General features: G+C 47.2%; 1 protein-coding gene across 9 annotated transcripts; it reads right to left on the bottom strand.

Annotated features, from left to right (window-relative positions):
- Window positions 1-1,125: 1,125 nt before the first annotated feature.
- On the bottom strand, window positions 1,126-10,846 carry PIGV (phosphatidylinositol glycan anchor biosynthesis class V). 9 transcript variants are annotated; one of them, XM_069479630.1, is made up of 6 exons: window positions 10,124-10,581; window positions 9,527-9,621; window positions 7,648-7,787; window positions 4,291-4,384; window positions 3,263-3,663; window positions 1,126-1,905 (listed from the first exon to the last, which is right to left on the bottom strand). In XM_069479630.1, the coding sequence occupies exons 3-6, from the start codon at window positions 7,723-7,725 to the stop codon at window positions 1,624-1,626; spliced, it is 855 nt and encodes a 284-aa protein (XP_069335731.1). In that variant the 5' UTR covers window positions 7,726-7,787; window positions 9,527-9,621; window positions 10,124-10,581; the 3' UTR covers window positions 1,126-1,623. The 9 variants fall into 9 exon arrangements, with proteins under 9 accessions (XP_069335731.1, XP_069335727.1, XP_069335723.1 ...); XM_069479626.1 differs by having other exon boundaries at window positions 3,263-4,384; window positions 10,556-10,594; XM_069479622.1 differs by having other exon boundaries at window positions 3,263-4,384.
- Window positions 10,847-13,440: the final 2,594 nt, after the last annotated feature.

Here is a 13,440-nt window from a genome sequence, read left to right as displayed (position 1 = left end):
CAAAATTCCAATTCTCAGGGCTCTCCAGAAGCTGCTTGTGATTACCCATCTGTTTTGAAGAGTTTCTGCTTATTGGAATTTTTGGCTCAAATCGGGAGTAAGAGAGGTGATGATACAAAGCCGAACTCTGGCTCAAGGAATAGGCAAAAATAGCTCAGCAGGGGTCAATGATCTTACTACAATTAGAGTGACAGGCTCAACACCAAACGGGGGCCAGGAAGCACAAGGCAAATACCATTTCATTCAACCTTGGACTTGCTTACAATTTACCAATTCATGCTGCTGTGGCAGCTCCTCTGACCCATGTCTACCAATCAAGCAAGCACAGGCGCCAGAGAACGGCAGGGCAAGGAGCCTTATTTGCCAGGTGTCACTGCTTTCCCTCATTCAAAGGAAAGATCACGTAAGTTACTCCTTAGAGCCACACGCCAGGGTGGAGGAAGAGTTTCTTCTAATTGCTGAAAACAGGAGAACTAGAGATATTTTCTCCTAAAATCACATGTTTAAGCCTCCCCCTAAGTGTTGAGACTGGGATGATTCTGTTGTTTAGGGCAGTTCCTAAGATCTCACCACTGAACCAGTCTGAGCAAGAGCGAGACCCCGTCTCTACTAAAAACATAGAAATTATCTGGACATCTAAAAATATATATACAAAAAATTAGCCGGGCATGGTGGTACATGCCTGTAGTCCCAGCTACTCAGGAGGCTGAGGCAGTAGGATTGCTTAAGCCCAGGAGTTTGAAGTTGCTGTGAGCTACGCTGACGCCAAGGCACTCTAGCCTGGGCAACAGAGTGAGAGTGAGACTCTGACTCAAAAAAAAAAAAAAAAAAATCTTACGGTTGAAAAGGATCTACAGGAGACTATATGGTTCACCACCTCCACCCACCACCTCGAAGAATAACAGCATTTCCCCTAGTTTCAGAGGAGGTCACCAAGGCTCTGAAACACTCCCAAGGTCACACAGGGTGTTCACAGGGTTTTACTGAGACAACCGTTTGGGGACTTGCTCCTGCCACATTCTTCTTACCCTGACTTTTTTTTCCCAAGTGATTTGTATTATTTTTAAAAAGGTAATTCATTGCATGTATAATTGAAAGTAGTTTAATTTGCATATCTTTGTAAGATTTTTCATATAAATAAACGTACAAACCACGAAAAAATCATCAGAAACAATGTCTATTTAGAAAAGATGGTCCTACTTTACCACTGCCACTGCACTGTTGAGGCCTGCACCATCTTGTGGGGACTACCACCAGCCTGTCAGCAAAAGCCTTTGATGAAATTCGCTTTTAATAATTTACATTTAAATTTATGCATGGGTCAGTGGTAGGTTTAAGACTGTCCCTTCACTGACTGAGTAAAAAGATCCAGGTGTACTTTAGACTTGGAATAAGATAATCTTCACTTACAGTAAAAATAGTTACTATTCTAAAATTTGACCAAAGGAGGACCAGAAAGGGCTCTCTATGGCTCACACTTCTCCCATTCCTGACCAGCCTTCAAAGAGAGATTCAAACGGACACAGTAATGATCCCAGGACAGTGCAGGAAGTCCCAGTGTGTATTTTTACTTTCAGATCCCTGAGTAAAGTTGGCTTCCAGCCTGTCCCTGGAGACTCCAAGTCATGTCCAAGGCAGGAAGTTGCAATGTAGGAGTAGTCCCAGGAGCCAGTAACTCAGGAAGTAGCCTAGAATGTATCGTGTGACTGGAGAACAGGTCTTCCAGTTGTACAAAAGTCCCATGATAGAATTTCTGGGGACCTTTTGTCCTGGTGGGGAATCTCCTGCAGGAGGCTTCCAAGGCACAGTCTCTAGAGATCTCAACAGCGGCTCTTGATCCTGAAGCAAGTGAGCTGGAAACCAGTACACAATGGGAGTGGAGGAGCCCAAAAACCTGGTGAGAACCTAGAAATCATGAGAGGGGGGAACCCACACATTTATTGTAGTGTCACTGACTCAAATTGGACCAGCCTGGGGACTTCTCTGCTGCTGGGTGAACTATGGTCCCCCATAACTAGAAATGTATTATGCTGGAAAAGAAATTCAGCAGAGTTTAGGGTCTATCTTATAAAGATAAGTGTGATACCAGCTAGGCAACCTCTGTGTTACAAATAAACATAGATAGCTAAAGACTAATTAACCACAATAATGGGCCAATCAATACTAAAACTCTATGGGGTCTAATTTTAGTCCAGGGCCTGGACTCTAAACTCTGGGCTGTTGACTTGGGAACCTAAGACGGTTCCCTTACCCCACGGGGGTGGCAGAGCAGACAGAAAGGGTAGGTCATCCTGTGGTTCAACATTCTCCCTCTTTGGGGAGTTCAGAGCCCAGTCTCCAAATGGCCTCCCTCATCTAACCTGGAGACCCTAAGCTTTGCTGGCACTCACTCTACTACTGGCCAATCCAGCTACAAACACAGAGTGCTACTTTCTCTTTCTCCTGTTCCTCTTAGCCACACAGCCAATATACACCTCTAAGAGGCAGAAACTGCTAAGGAGAGGTTGGTAAGGGGAAAAAAGACTTCCTGGAGTGTGGCCAGAGCTAAGGACAAATATTCAGATGTAAGATCAAACCCTTCCCATCCCTCTTTATTGTTACCTCAAATATTGGAAAAGATACCTCCTCAGAAAATTGGGCATCTGCCTGGGCTCAGAGTACCTCAAGAAGCCAATGTTCAAGAAGCCAATGTGGGTATACCTATATACTAGGGGAAGCTCCCAGAGATCTCCTCTGTGCTTATTCCTGTATCTCAGTTGAATCGGGTCCTTTCACAGCCCTCATGTCTTCACACGTGCCCTTCCATTTGCCTAGAATGCTCCTCCTCTGCTTCTTGTATGGTAAATCCCTTTTTACTCTTCAGGACCCAGCTTAAATATGATGCTTTCCTCAACTCCTCCAGCGAGTTAGCTACTTTTTCCTTTCTGCTTCCACCATACTTTAGCTGAGCCTTTTTTTTTTTTTTTTAACATCTCAAAACAGTAACCCCCCTTCCATCCCACTGTACTATAATTTTGTCAGTTGAATCTTTGTCTCCGTATTTATACCATGAGACCCACTAGGGCAGCAATTTTATCTTACTCATGTTCCATCCTCACAGGTCTAACCCAGGGTCTGGCACAAAGAACACCCCCAAATAGTTGCTGAATGAATAAATTAGGTACGGGTTACTCAAATGGGAGAAGTTAGCTGTCTTCCCTGTCCTTGGCCAAGGGGTTTTGAGTGTGTTCACATCCTTATCCCAGCCAGGAATCCACCTCACCTGAACATGCATGCACAAACTTCCAAACAGCAGCAACACTACAGCGTGGACCAGGTACACAAACACCTGAGGACTGAGGAATCCAGGATCAGGCTTCTCTAAGGTCTTACTGTTCTTGCTCCTTTGCAGCCCAAGTGTAAGGCAGAGCCGAGGGTGGGTGGTCACGTATGTCCATGTTGCCCAGGCAACCAGTATAGCCATCGGTGTGGCCAACAGAAAATTGGGCACCTGCCTGAGCTCATAGTATTTCAAAAAGCCAACATTCCAGTAGACATCCTGGATATAGCTGTATATCAGTGGAAGGTCCCAGGAGCACCAGGGGGGCTCATTTCCCTCTGCAATCCGGTAGCCCTTGTCCATAGCTAACTGTACCAAGGGCTCAGGAATGGGGTGAGCCGAGCCTGGCAGACAGAATTGAGTGTAGGCATAATATTGAAAAAGGGCAAAGGGAAGGCCAAGTGTAAGCACTGACAGAAACAGAGAGGCCATCAGCTTCAAGAGTTGTCTCAGGGGATTCAGCACCGTAAGAGAAGAGAAAAAGCCTCGACACTGAGAATACATGAGGAAGCCAACACTGACCAGCCCGTTGGAGCGCACACCCGTGGCAAGGGCAAAGAGGAGTCCACTAGTCCAGACTCGGCCCCTCTCCAGCTGCCCCATAGCACTGAATGTCAGGAGGGCAAACAAAGCTTCTGAATAACCAGCTGCCAGGAAGACACTGGCAGGGCTGAGGCAGAAGAGCAGTGCTGCGTAAAAGGCCTGGTGGGGACAGTGCAAAACCAGACAGCCTAGGTCATGAAGCGCGACTGCGGCCAGCACAGAGAACAAGGAATTGAGCAATGCTACTGAAATCAGCAGGCAACTCCGGAAGCTCAAGAACCACCGCAAGGGTCTTAGCAGTTCAGTCGTCACCAGCAGGGCCAAGGGGAAACCAGGAAAGAAGGCAAAGTTGTGCTCATACAGGTACCCATGCTCAGCAATGAACAGGAAGTGTTCAGCATCCCAGCGAGACAGGCCACCTAGAAGACCTTCCACAAGTTGGTCCACAGAGCCTGAGGGGGCTAGTCGAGGAGGACAGAAGGCTTCTGCATGGTGATCTGGGATGATGGCATTGAAGATGGCCTGTGGGGTAAAGAAAAATGAGGATTTTGGGTGAGTAACTAGAAGAAAAGAATTGCCATTTAATAAAATGAGGAAGAACATACCTGTGGGGGAATCAAGAGTTCAGTTTTGTACTAGCTAAGTTTGAACTGGACACTCTAGAAGTCAACTATGCAGTGAGCTATAATGAGTCTGTGGGTCAGAAGAGAGATCAGGACAGGAAATAGAAATTTAGGAGTTATAAGTACATGGCTGGTATTTAAAGAAGACTGAATGAGATCTCCTAGGGAGGAAGTACAGACAGAGGAAAGAAGAGATCGAGGTCTGAGTGTCAACATTTAGAGGCTAGAAAAAGGGTGAGAATCTAGCAATGAAGATAAAGAAGGCACAGTCAGTGAGATAGGGGGAAAGCCAGGAGCATGGTATCTTTGAATCAAGTGAAGCAAAGGAGTGATCAACTCTGCTAAATGCTGCAGATAGGTCAAGTAAGATGGGGACTGAAAACCAACCACTGGATTTAGCAATGTGAAGGTCACTGGTGACTTTGACGAGAGCTATTTCAATGGAATGAAGGAGAGTGAAGCCTGCCTAGACTGAGTTCAACAGAATGGGAGAAGGGCAACTGGAGACAGTACAGACAGACAATGATTTTGAGTTTTGTTGTAAGGAGAGCAAAGAAATTGGGTAGTAGGTGAATAACAAAGTAGAGTCAAGAGAAAAATTTTTTAAAGTGGGAGATAAGAGTTTGTATGCTAGTGAAAATAATCCAGTGAAAAGGAAACCACTGAATATGCAGGAGAGAGAGGGGAGGATTGCTGGGCAGGCAAAAGGGGATGGAGTCCTGCCACACAGATGGAGGACCTACCTTAGAGAAGAGGACAGACAGTTCATCCAACCTTCAGTACTGAAGGCACAGAGATGCAGACATAGGTAGACAGATGAATATGGGGGGAGCATGTGGAAGTTCTCTTCTAATGCCTTCTTTTTTTCTGAGTTTTCATTCAGGAAAGCAAGTTATCAATTGAGATTGAGTACTGGGGAAAATGTGTAACCCAAGTCATCTATGACTCTGGTTCTCCAAATAGACTGTGCACTGGAATCACCCAGGGGGTTTCAAAAACTATTGATGCCTGGGTCCCTTCCTCAGAGTTAATGATTTAAATGGTATGGGGCACGGCCTGGGCATTGGAATTTTCTTTTAAAGCTTCCCCAGGTGATTCTGATGTGCAGAAAACTTTGAGAATGGGAGGGTGACTGGTCTAGGAAAATACACTAAGATTGCTAGGTAGCACAAAGGACTCACTTGCGTTAGTGATCTTGAATTAAAAAAGACTAGTTAGTGGAGTTGTGTGTTTTTCTCTGGGCAGATGCAGGCAAGGAGTAGGCAGAGAATTGGATTTAATGAAGGTTGGGCTTTTGTCTTGTGACTAAGACAGGGAAAAGGGAGCAAGAGAGACAGGGAAAAGGGAGCAAGAGAGTTGAGTGTATATACATAGGGATGACCACCATGATGGACCATGGAATCTTAGCTGGGTAAGAAGGGGAGTTGAAGCCATGCAGTGGGTGAGGGACAGTGAAACAGTGGTAGGATCAATGGATTATAAATCCTGACAGGGTGGAAGAATCGTTAGAGCTGAGGTACTAGAGAGGGTGAGCTGGAAAGATAGGAGATAGTGGTCAAAGAATGGGATGCATGAAACTGAGATTATTTGGCAGGGGTTAGGGGTTTTGGGTATGATTATGAGAATGCTGAGGACAAGATCACTAGAAAGTAGCAGGACAAGGAAGTCAGAGACCAGGGCACTGCATGCATCATCTTCATTAATATTGAAACCACTAAAAAAATCGAAGGAAGTAGTGCTGGGAAGAGTGACAAGTGAACCAGGAGCTAAAACCTTCAAGGAATAGCTGTCACTGACAGAAAAATGACAGCAACAATGAACAGTAACTAGGGATATAATCTGAGGGCTTGAGCTTATTAAAGTGGGGATGAGGGAGGGAGGGATAATGAAATTGCATTTATTGTTAAATGTCTTTTTGCCCCCTTAGATTGTCAGCTACTTAAGGGAAAAGAGGCCATGACTTTTTACCACCTAGCATAGTTCCTGGAACACAATAGGTACTTCAAAAATTTTTGGTTGGTGAGTGAACTGCCGAGAGGAAACATACTATTTCCAAAATCACCACCTGAATTAGAATCCAGCTGCCCTGGCTATCCCAGATACCTATGCCGGGCAACTTCCTGATACTGATCTGCAGTATTGCTCCTTTGGCTCTGTTAATAACTCAGCTAATACTGAGCTATCACTGACTCAGTCTCCCCAGCCTGGCAACAGGAACATAGCCCCATTTTTAAGGCTCTTTCCCTTTTTGGTCAGTTTCCTTATCAGGCTACTTCAAACAGTGAAAACAAATGGGACAGGAGTGACAGTCATAGATAACAGCCCTAGCCTCCAGGTTGAGGACTTGTTTAACTAACCCCTGAACCCAAAAGAGCCTGCTATGCCGCAGATAGTGGGGGAGGAGAGAGGAAAGGAGGTTTCTGCAAAGGAACCAGCTTAGAGCCTCAGAGGGAATGGTGCTTTGATAAAAGGCACACATAATTATGTTAATATAACATCCCTAGGGTGTTGCCATACATTCAACAACATTCATTTATTTACGAACATATATACTGAGGACCTAAGCAACAGGCACTGTGCTAGGCACCAAATCATTCATTTATATGTGAAATTAAAAAAAAATATGTATCAAGGGCAGCCTTGGAGAGGCAAAGGGAGGTGTAAAAGGGCACAGGCATGGAGGGCTGTACATGGGTGAGGCAGCAAGGGGAGGTTCCTGGGGGAGAAGAGGAGCCATTACTGATTAGTGAGTACATACAGATGATCTCAGGATTTACACAGTGCCACCTCTGTCCCACTCAACTGACTGATACAGTGCTCAGTCCCCTGGTAACGGGGCCCAAAGCAATGCTTTGAGCTGTCACACTGTAAAAGTATCTATGGGTACAAAACATCATAGTCTGTTAGAAAGACCACTGGCTCAGGAGTTAGGAAATATGGGGTCTGACTCTGGTCCTTCTCTATCTTGCTATGTGGCTTTAGGGAAGTCATTTAACCTTTCTGGGCCTCTGTTGCTTCATGTGTAAACCAAGGGATTAATATACTGTTTCTAAGATTCCTGACCACTTTTCAGTCCATGGTTCCCTCCAATCACATGGAGGGGCACACCCTAGCCCAGTCATGTAGCAATGGCACATTCAGGACAAAAGATCAGAGACCGACCTGCAGCATCAGAGTCAGGACACGGCAGCTGACTGCAAACCTCAGCACCTCCTTCTGGGATGGGTCCGGGGGCCACATCCTCTCAACACCAGGAATTCAGGGGCTGCTACCAGGACTGAGCTCCCTCAGGCTTCTAAACTCTAAAACCCAAGGAAGAAAATGTCATACATGGGTTGAAAGCAAATTCTTGAAGGAATTCTTCATAGGAACCGCCCCCTTCAGCATTACCATAGCAAACTTAATCCCTAACTTCCCGGATGAGGGAAAAGAATCTTGAAGGCAGAAGGGTTCACTAAGTGTCACTCTGAAGCACTGTATTCTTGTCAGAAAACTTCCACACAGATATGCATGAAGCTGGAAAGAAAGCTAAGCTCACAGAAAATCTTTAAAAGCCTGCTGAGTGCTCCTATGCACTGAAGACCTGGGTTCAAGTTCTGACTCTGTCACTTACAAGTTCTCTTTAGTCCCTCTGAGCCTCAGTTCTTTACGTAAAAAATGAGATCAGTCTACCTTTTTATTTGCCTGTCTCACAAAATTGTCATAATGGTGAAATGGACCAAAGTGTGAAGTACTACACAAATCTATGTTGTAGCTGCTATTATTTGGTGTGTGCCCTTTTCTTCTTGCCCAGAATAATAAACTAGGTCCCAAACCAGAGTCCCAAAAGTGGGGCATAAAACCATATTGGAAGACCATAATGACTACACACTCCAGCTTAGCTCTTTGATGTGTGTTCAGCTGGTCTGTTAAATTAAGTGGAGAAGGAAAAGAAAACCACCACTCAGCAGGACTTCAGCCAGCTCACATTGCTGAAACAAACTTAGGATGAAGACAGAGTCCTCTACTAGGGATGGAGAAAAACTGTTATTTCCATCTCTTTGTAGGAATGGCAGCAATGTATAAACAACTGCAAGGCCATTCTGAGGTAAAGAATGCACTTTAAGACTTCTTTTTTTTTTTTTTTTTTTTTTTTTTACAATTCCTTGGGCTAAAAGAAGTAGCAATGGCTCCTACAGAACTTTCAAACACCAGCCTGAGAAATCCAAAAGGAGAGCAAGAGCATCAGAGGCAGCTCATCGATCTGGGGTGAAGAACTACAGGAAAAAGATATTTAAACTGCGAAATTTAACAAGGAGGGCTGGAAAACTCTTCTTTCTTATCTGGCTAATACCCATCAAACCTTTAGGTTGGTTACCACTTGTTTCTGGAATTCTTCTCTGATCCTCACTAGACTACGTGCTATGCTTTCATAATACGCTCTTATTGCCCTCTGCTCTGTCGTATTTATTGATAGTGCTTATTTAAGTTGCTGGTGAGGGCAAGCGCTTTATATCACAACTATATCCCCAGGGCCTAACATGCAAATACACATCTTAAACCTATGTTCTGAATGAACGGAAATGGTAGGGACAGAATACACCATCACCAGTTCACTGACTCTAGATGCATTCCTCCCATGTTAAGAGCAAGACAACAAAAGTCACAGAAGCCACAGGAAAATAAAATTTCCCCAGAAAGGGAGCAAGGTTGGCCAACAGCAACAGTACTCCTTCCGCAACACAAGGGGGCGCCCGCTGCTTACTCCATCTCCAGGGGGCCTGAAGGAAGGGAGGGGCCGCCAACTTCACACCGGTTCGCTCACGAAAATTCAGTTCGAAGGCAAGCTTCCGAAAACGCCAGAGAGTAGCGGTAGTTTGTGAATCTACCCAACATTTCCAAAGTATGACTCGCTAAATCGAAAGAAATCACGGAAACAGGCACAACCCAGCTTCACACAGCTATCCTTCCCTACCCTAGGGTGAATTCGCTCTTTTTCCCTTCGTTGGCTTCCCACCCACATGCAGAAGAGACGTTGGGAACAGAAAAGCACTTAACCCACCTCTGCCTGTTGACCAGGCTGGCATTCTTCCTTTCCTCTCTCCAGAGTCAAGCTCTAGCCTCAGCGACCACAGAAGATTTGTAGCCTACTCTTAGCTTATAGGTAAACCAAGTAAAAACAAAGCTAGTCAATTCTCCTTCTCAGCTAATTGTCAGCCTCACTTCCCAACAACCCTTTTGCAAAATCAGACACTCAACTGGCAGGACACCTGTAGATCAACTAGTTTCACTCTTATTTTCCCATGAGATAAATAGGCCCCAGAGACCTCATTAGACACTGTGAGGCCAGCATAATTACCATCGCCATTTTATGGATGTGGACACTGAGGCTTACCAGGGTCAAGTGACACACCCAACGCTACTTAAAGAGGGTGTCATGTTTCTTGCTTCTGAAACATGGTATCAGCCTGCATCCCGGCCAAGGGTATGCACTCTTCCCTGGCCAGGATTATGACCCAGATCTCCCAACGCCTAGCCCAGTACTTCCTCCAATGACAGAGCATGCTCTTGCTGGGTATGCTTAGGGCAGGTGGACCCTATCTGAGAATTTGGGAAAGCCTGCTGAATTGGAGCCCTGGACCCTCTGAATAAGACTAACATTCTCCGTGTTTTGGCTAAGTCGCTCTGACCCAGCGTTCTCAGGGCCAAAGGCCTCACGGGCCGTCCCGAGCCAGGGGCCGCCGTCTGACAGCCCAGCCGTGTCTGAAGCCCGTTCTGGCCGGCTCCGTCCCGACACAGTCCCCACCGGGCACCAGGCATCTACCCCTCACCCTAGAGAGGCCAGGGCCCGGCGGCTACTCCCTAGGGAGCCTACGCAGCCCGGTCAGGCCACAGCGCCGGAAGCTGACGAGGGTGGGAGGCTGAAAAGGAAGAGGCGGCGCCCTAGGCCGCTATGGCGGAGGGGCGGGGCTCCCGGCTTCTTCGCGGCCTTCGCCTCATTTCTCTCAGTCTCCGTTTGACAGCTTCCCTCCCCCAAGAACGCCAGGGCTCCCAAGCTGCCGCCAGGTCCTCCGCGCCTGCCGGTCCCGACCTCCCCGGCTGGGCCCGAACCGCGGCTCCTCCATCCGGGACCCGTGCAGCCCGCGCCTGCGCGCTGGCTCCGCCGACGGCGGCCCCGCCCCGCTCCTGCCCGGACTCAGAGCCGCCCCGCCTCCCCCTGCGGCGGCCATGTTGACTTCGGGCGGGCTGGGCGGGGACCGCGGTTCCGCGCCTCGGCGCGTAGCACCTTCCCACCTTGGTGACACTTGAAGAGCTCTTTCTTGCACTTCGCCCTCCTCCAACTCTGGCCCCTTGCCGCCACCTTCAGTTAGCGCGCCGGGGCAGCTGTCTCAGAGTCGGTGCTCTTGCCCCAGTTCCATGCCCCAGACGTTCACCGAGTTCCCGATGTGGGCCAAGACTCTCGTGGTTGGGGGCTGAACCGCGCGCGGCCTCTTCACAGAAGCCAGAGCCGCGCTTTTCCTGCTGTCAGGCAACAACGGCTTAGCACTGGGTCTGGCACACAATAGATGTTCTCTGAATAGTCAAAGAAAAGCCTTCTTGGGGTTTCTGTGGCCAGCAGTGGCACCCTGCGTCCTGGGTGTGAAGAAAGTAGGGGATCCCCCTGATTTTCCCCTCCCCTGGCTACCAGGGACCTTCTGTCCCACTTCAGTCCTCAGCCCCACCTCAGTGGCTAGCGAGGATGGTGAGGAAAACCTCAGAATATCCCCAGGACTCCTTTCAGCTCTCTCACTCAAGCAGCTTCTCTTATAGGAAGTGGGGCCAAAAAAGAAGAAAAAAAGAAGCAAACTCAACAAAACCGTCTGTTTGGGGGGAGGGGAGCGGCCAGTTGGTACCCCTGTAACGGAAACTGTTAGAACAACTTTGCACCTTCCTTAAAGGAAACAGATAATAAATCCTTCTCCGTTGGTGGATTTCTTGTTTTTCAGGATTCCAAAGCCTTCTGTGGTTTCAGTTATCTGCCCTGCAAACCAAGCCAGGGTCTGGGTTAGCCTCTGGCCACAGCCCTGACTGAGGAAGGGGTTTATCTTCTGCAACAGCTACTAATGTGGGTGGGAACAAAGAGATGGCTGCTACCTCTCCAGGCAAAGACTAGCCCACATCAGTTCTGTGGGGGCCTGGGACTGTATCTTTTGATTCTTTATAATGCATTTCACACCCTGAGACCTAAACTGCCCTCAGATATTTGTTGTGTGTAAGGTGAATAAAGTACAAATCACATTTGGTCCTGTGTTGGAGAAGGGGGAAAAATGGAGTTTAGAAGGCTCTTCCCCCAGAATTTTCAGTGACTCACAACTTGTTCTCAGGCCAGAAGCCTGTGAGTGAAACGGCAAAGCCTAGGGGCACACTTGTGACTGGGGCCTGAGGTTGTGACTTGAATCTCTAGAAGTCCACCATGAGGCTCCAGGCAGCACTCTGCAGACAAACTGAAAAATGAACTGTCCTTGCTCTGTAAATTCACAGGGCAAAAAGACATACATTCTAGGGTTCCCCCTGTTCCCACCAGATTCCCTCAAAAATCTATTTGTAAAAGGGCAGGGATCTCTTGTGACAAGTCAGAATGTTTTCTAAAAGCTCAGCTCTCACCCTGTGGAGGTAGAACTTTGTCCAGATCTTCAGCTCTACTTTCCTGCTATTTCTCCTTCCCTTCCTTCTCTGCTACCCAACCCCCTCCTCTTCCGCTCTGTTTCCTGTTTCATTTTCGGGCTCCTGAGCTGACAGGAAAACAAGGAAGCTGAATCTTGTGTTCTCAAAGCCCTGGCTCCCTGGCTCATGAGGTTGGAGAAGGCTAGGTGGGATGGGAGGGGGTTCTGGGGCTCTAAGGCTGAGAGGAGTGCAGGAGGCAGCTCTCTCCAGTCTGCTTGTAGAGTCTGCAGCTAAAATGGAGCCTGCATCTACAGAGAGCCAGCGAGCTACCAGAATTGTGGAAAGCGAGCGAGACACAGCCATATCTCAGGGCTCCAGAAAGGCTCCACACCTCCTAGCCACTTCTATTAAGAAGCGAATATCCCACACCACCAAGAAACAATTTCATATACAAATCCCTAACCCAAACAATGAAAGCAATGCATCACTATTTCTAGAATCTTAGACTTTAAGAGGGTTACATCACTTCTATTCCTTGAATTTGCCTATCTCTGTTCTTGCTATTTTCCATTTGCCCTGCTTGAAACACTCTTCCACCAGACACCACCCGTTGGCCAGCCCACTATATTTGGGTCTCAGCAGAGATGTCGCCTACTCAGAGAGGCTCTCCCTGACTATGCAGCCACACCACTGCCCTGTACTATCCCATCACTCTGTTCTGTTTTCTTCATAGCACTTAACATCATCTGTCCCGTCTGTGCGTTTTACTCGATTCAATGTCTGTTTCCCTCTTAGGAATGTGAGCTTCTGAATGTAATGGAAGAACAGGGGCTCTGTTCGCCAATGTATTCCCCATGCTTAGAACAGTGCCTTGCATACTGTGTGTCTTCAGTGAAGATCTGATGGCTAAATCAATTTGTTTAATCTGTTACCTATATTTTATGGATGAGCGAACTAAGGATCACAAAGGGGAAGTGACTGGCCTGAAGTCACACAGCTAGTGGCAGAGCTGGAACTTGAATTCAGATCTCTAGCCTCCCTGGCTGGTTCTTACTACCGCTCCACACTGTTTTACTCTTTCACAGGTTTACCTCTTTCCCTCTTTTCCTTTTATCCACATGCCCAAGAGTCTTTGCAGGCTATGTTAAGAATCCTATATAGGGCACACCAAGTCTCAGCAGCTCCTGCTTACTCTTTCCTCCACCCAATTCTTACCTTCCTTGTTTGATTTATTCAACAATATAGGAATGCCTACTATGAAGGGATGAGGATGCGACAATGAGCAAGACAGACACAGTGCCTGACTTCATGGAGATGATAATAATATCTGCC

The sequence above is a fragment of the Eulemur rufifrons genome, chromosome 8 (assembly GCF_041146395.1).
Source record: "Eulemur rufifrons isolate Redbay chromosome 8, OSU_ERuf_1, whole genome shotgun sequence".
Lineage (NCBI taxonomy): Eukaryota > Metazoa > Chordata > Mammalia > Primates > Lemuridae > Eulemur > Eulemur rufifrons.
Note: the sequence above shows the minus strand (reverse complement) of the source record. Positions and strands in the feature narration are given on the sequence as shown.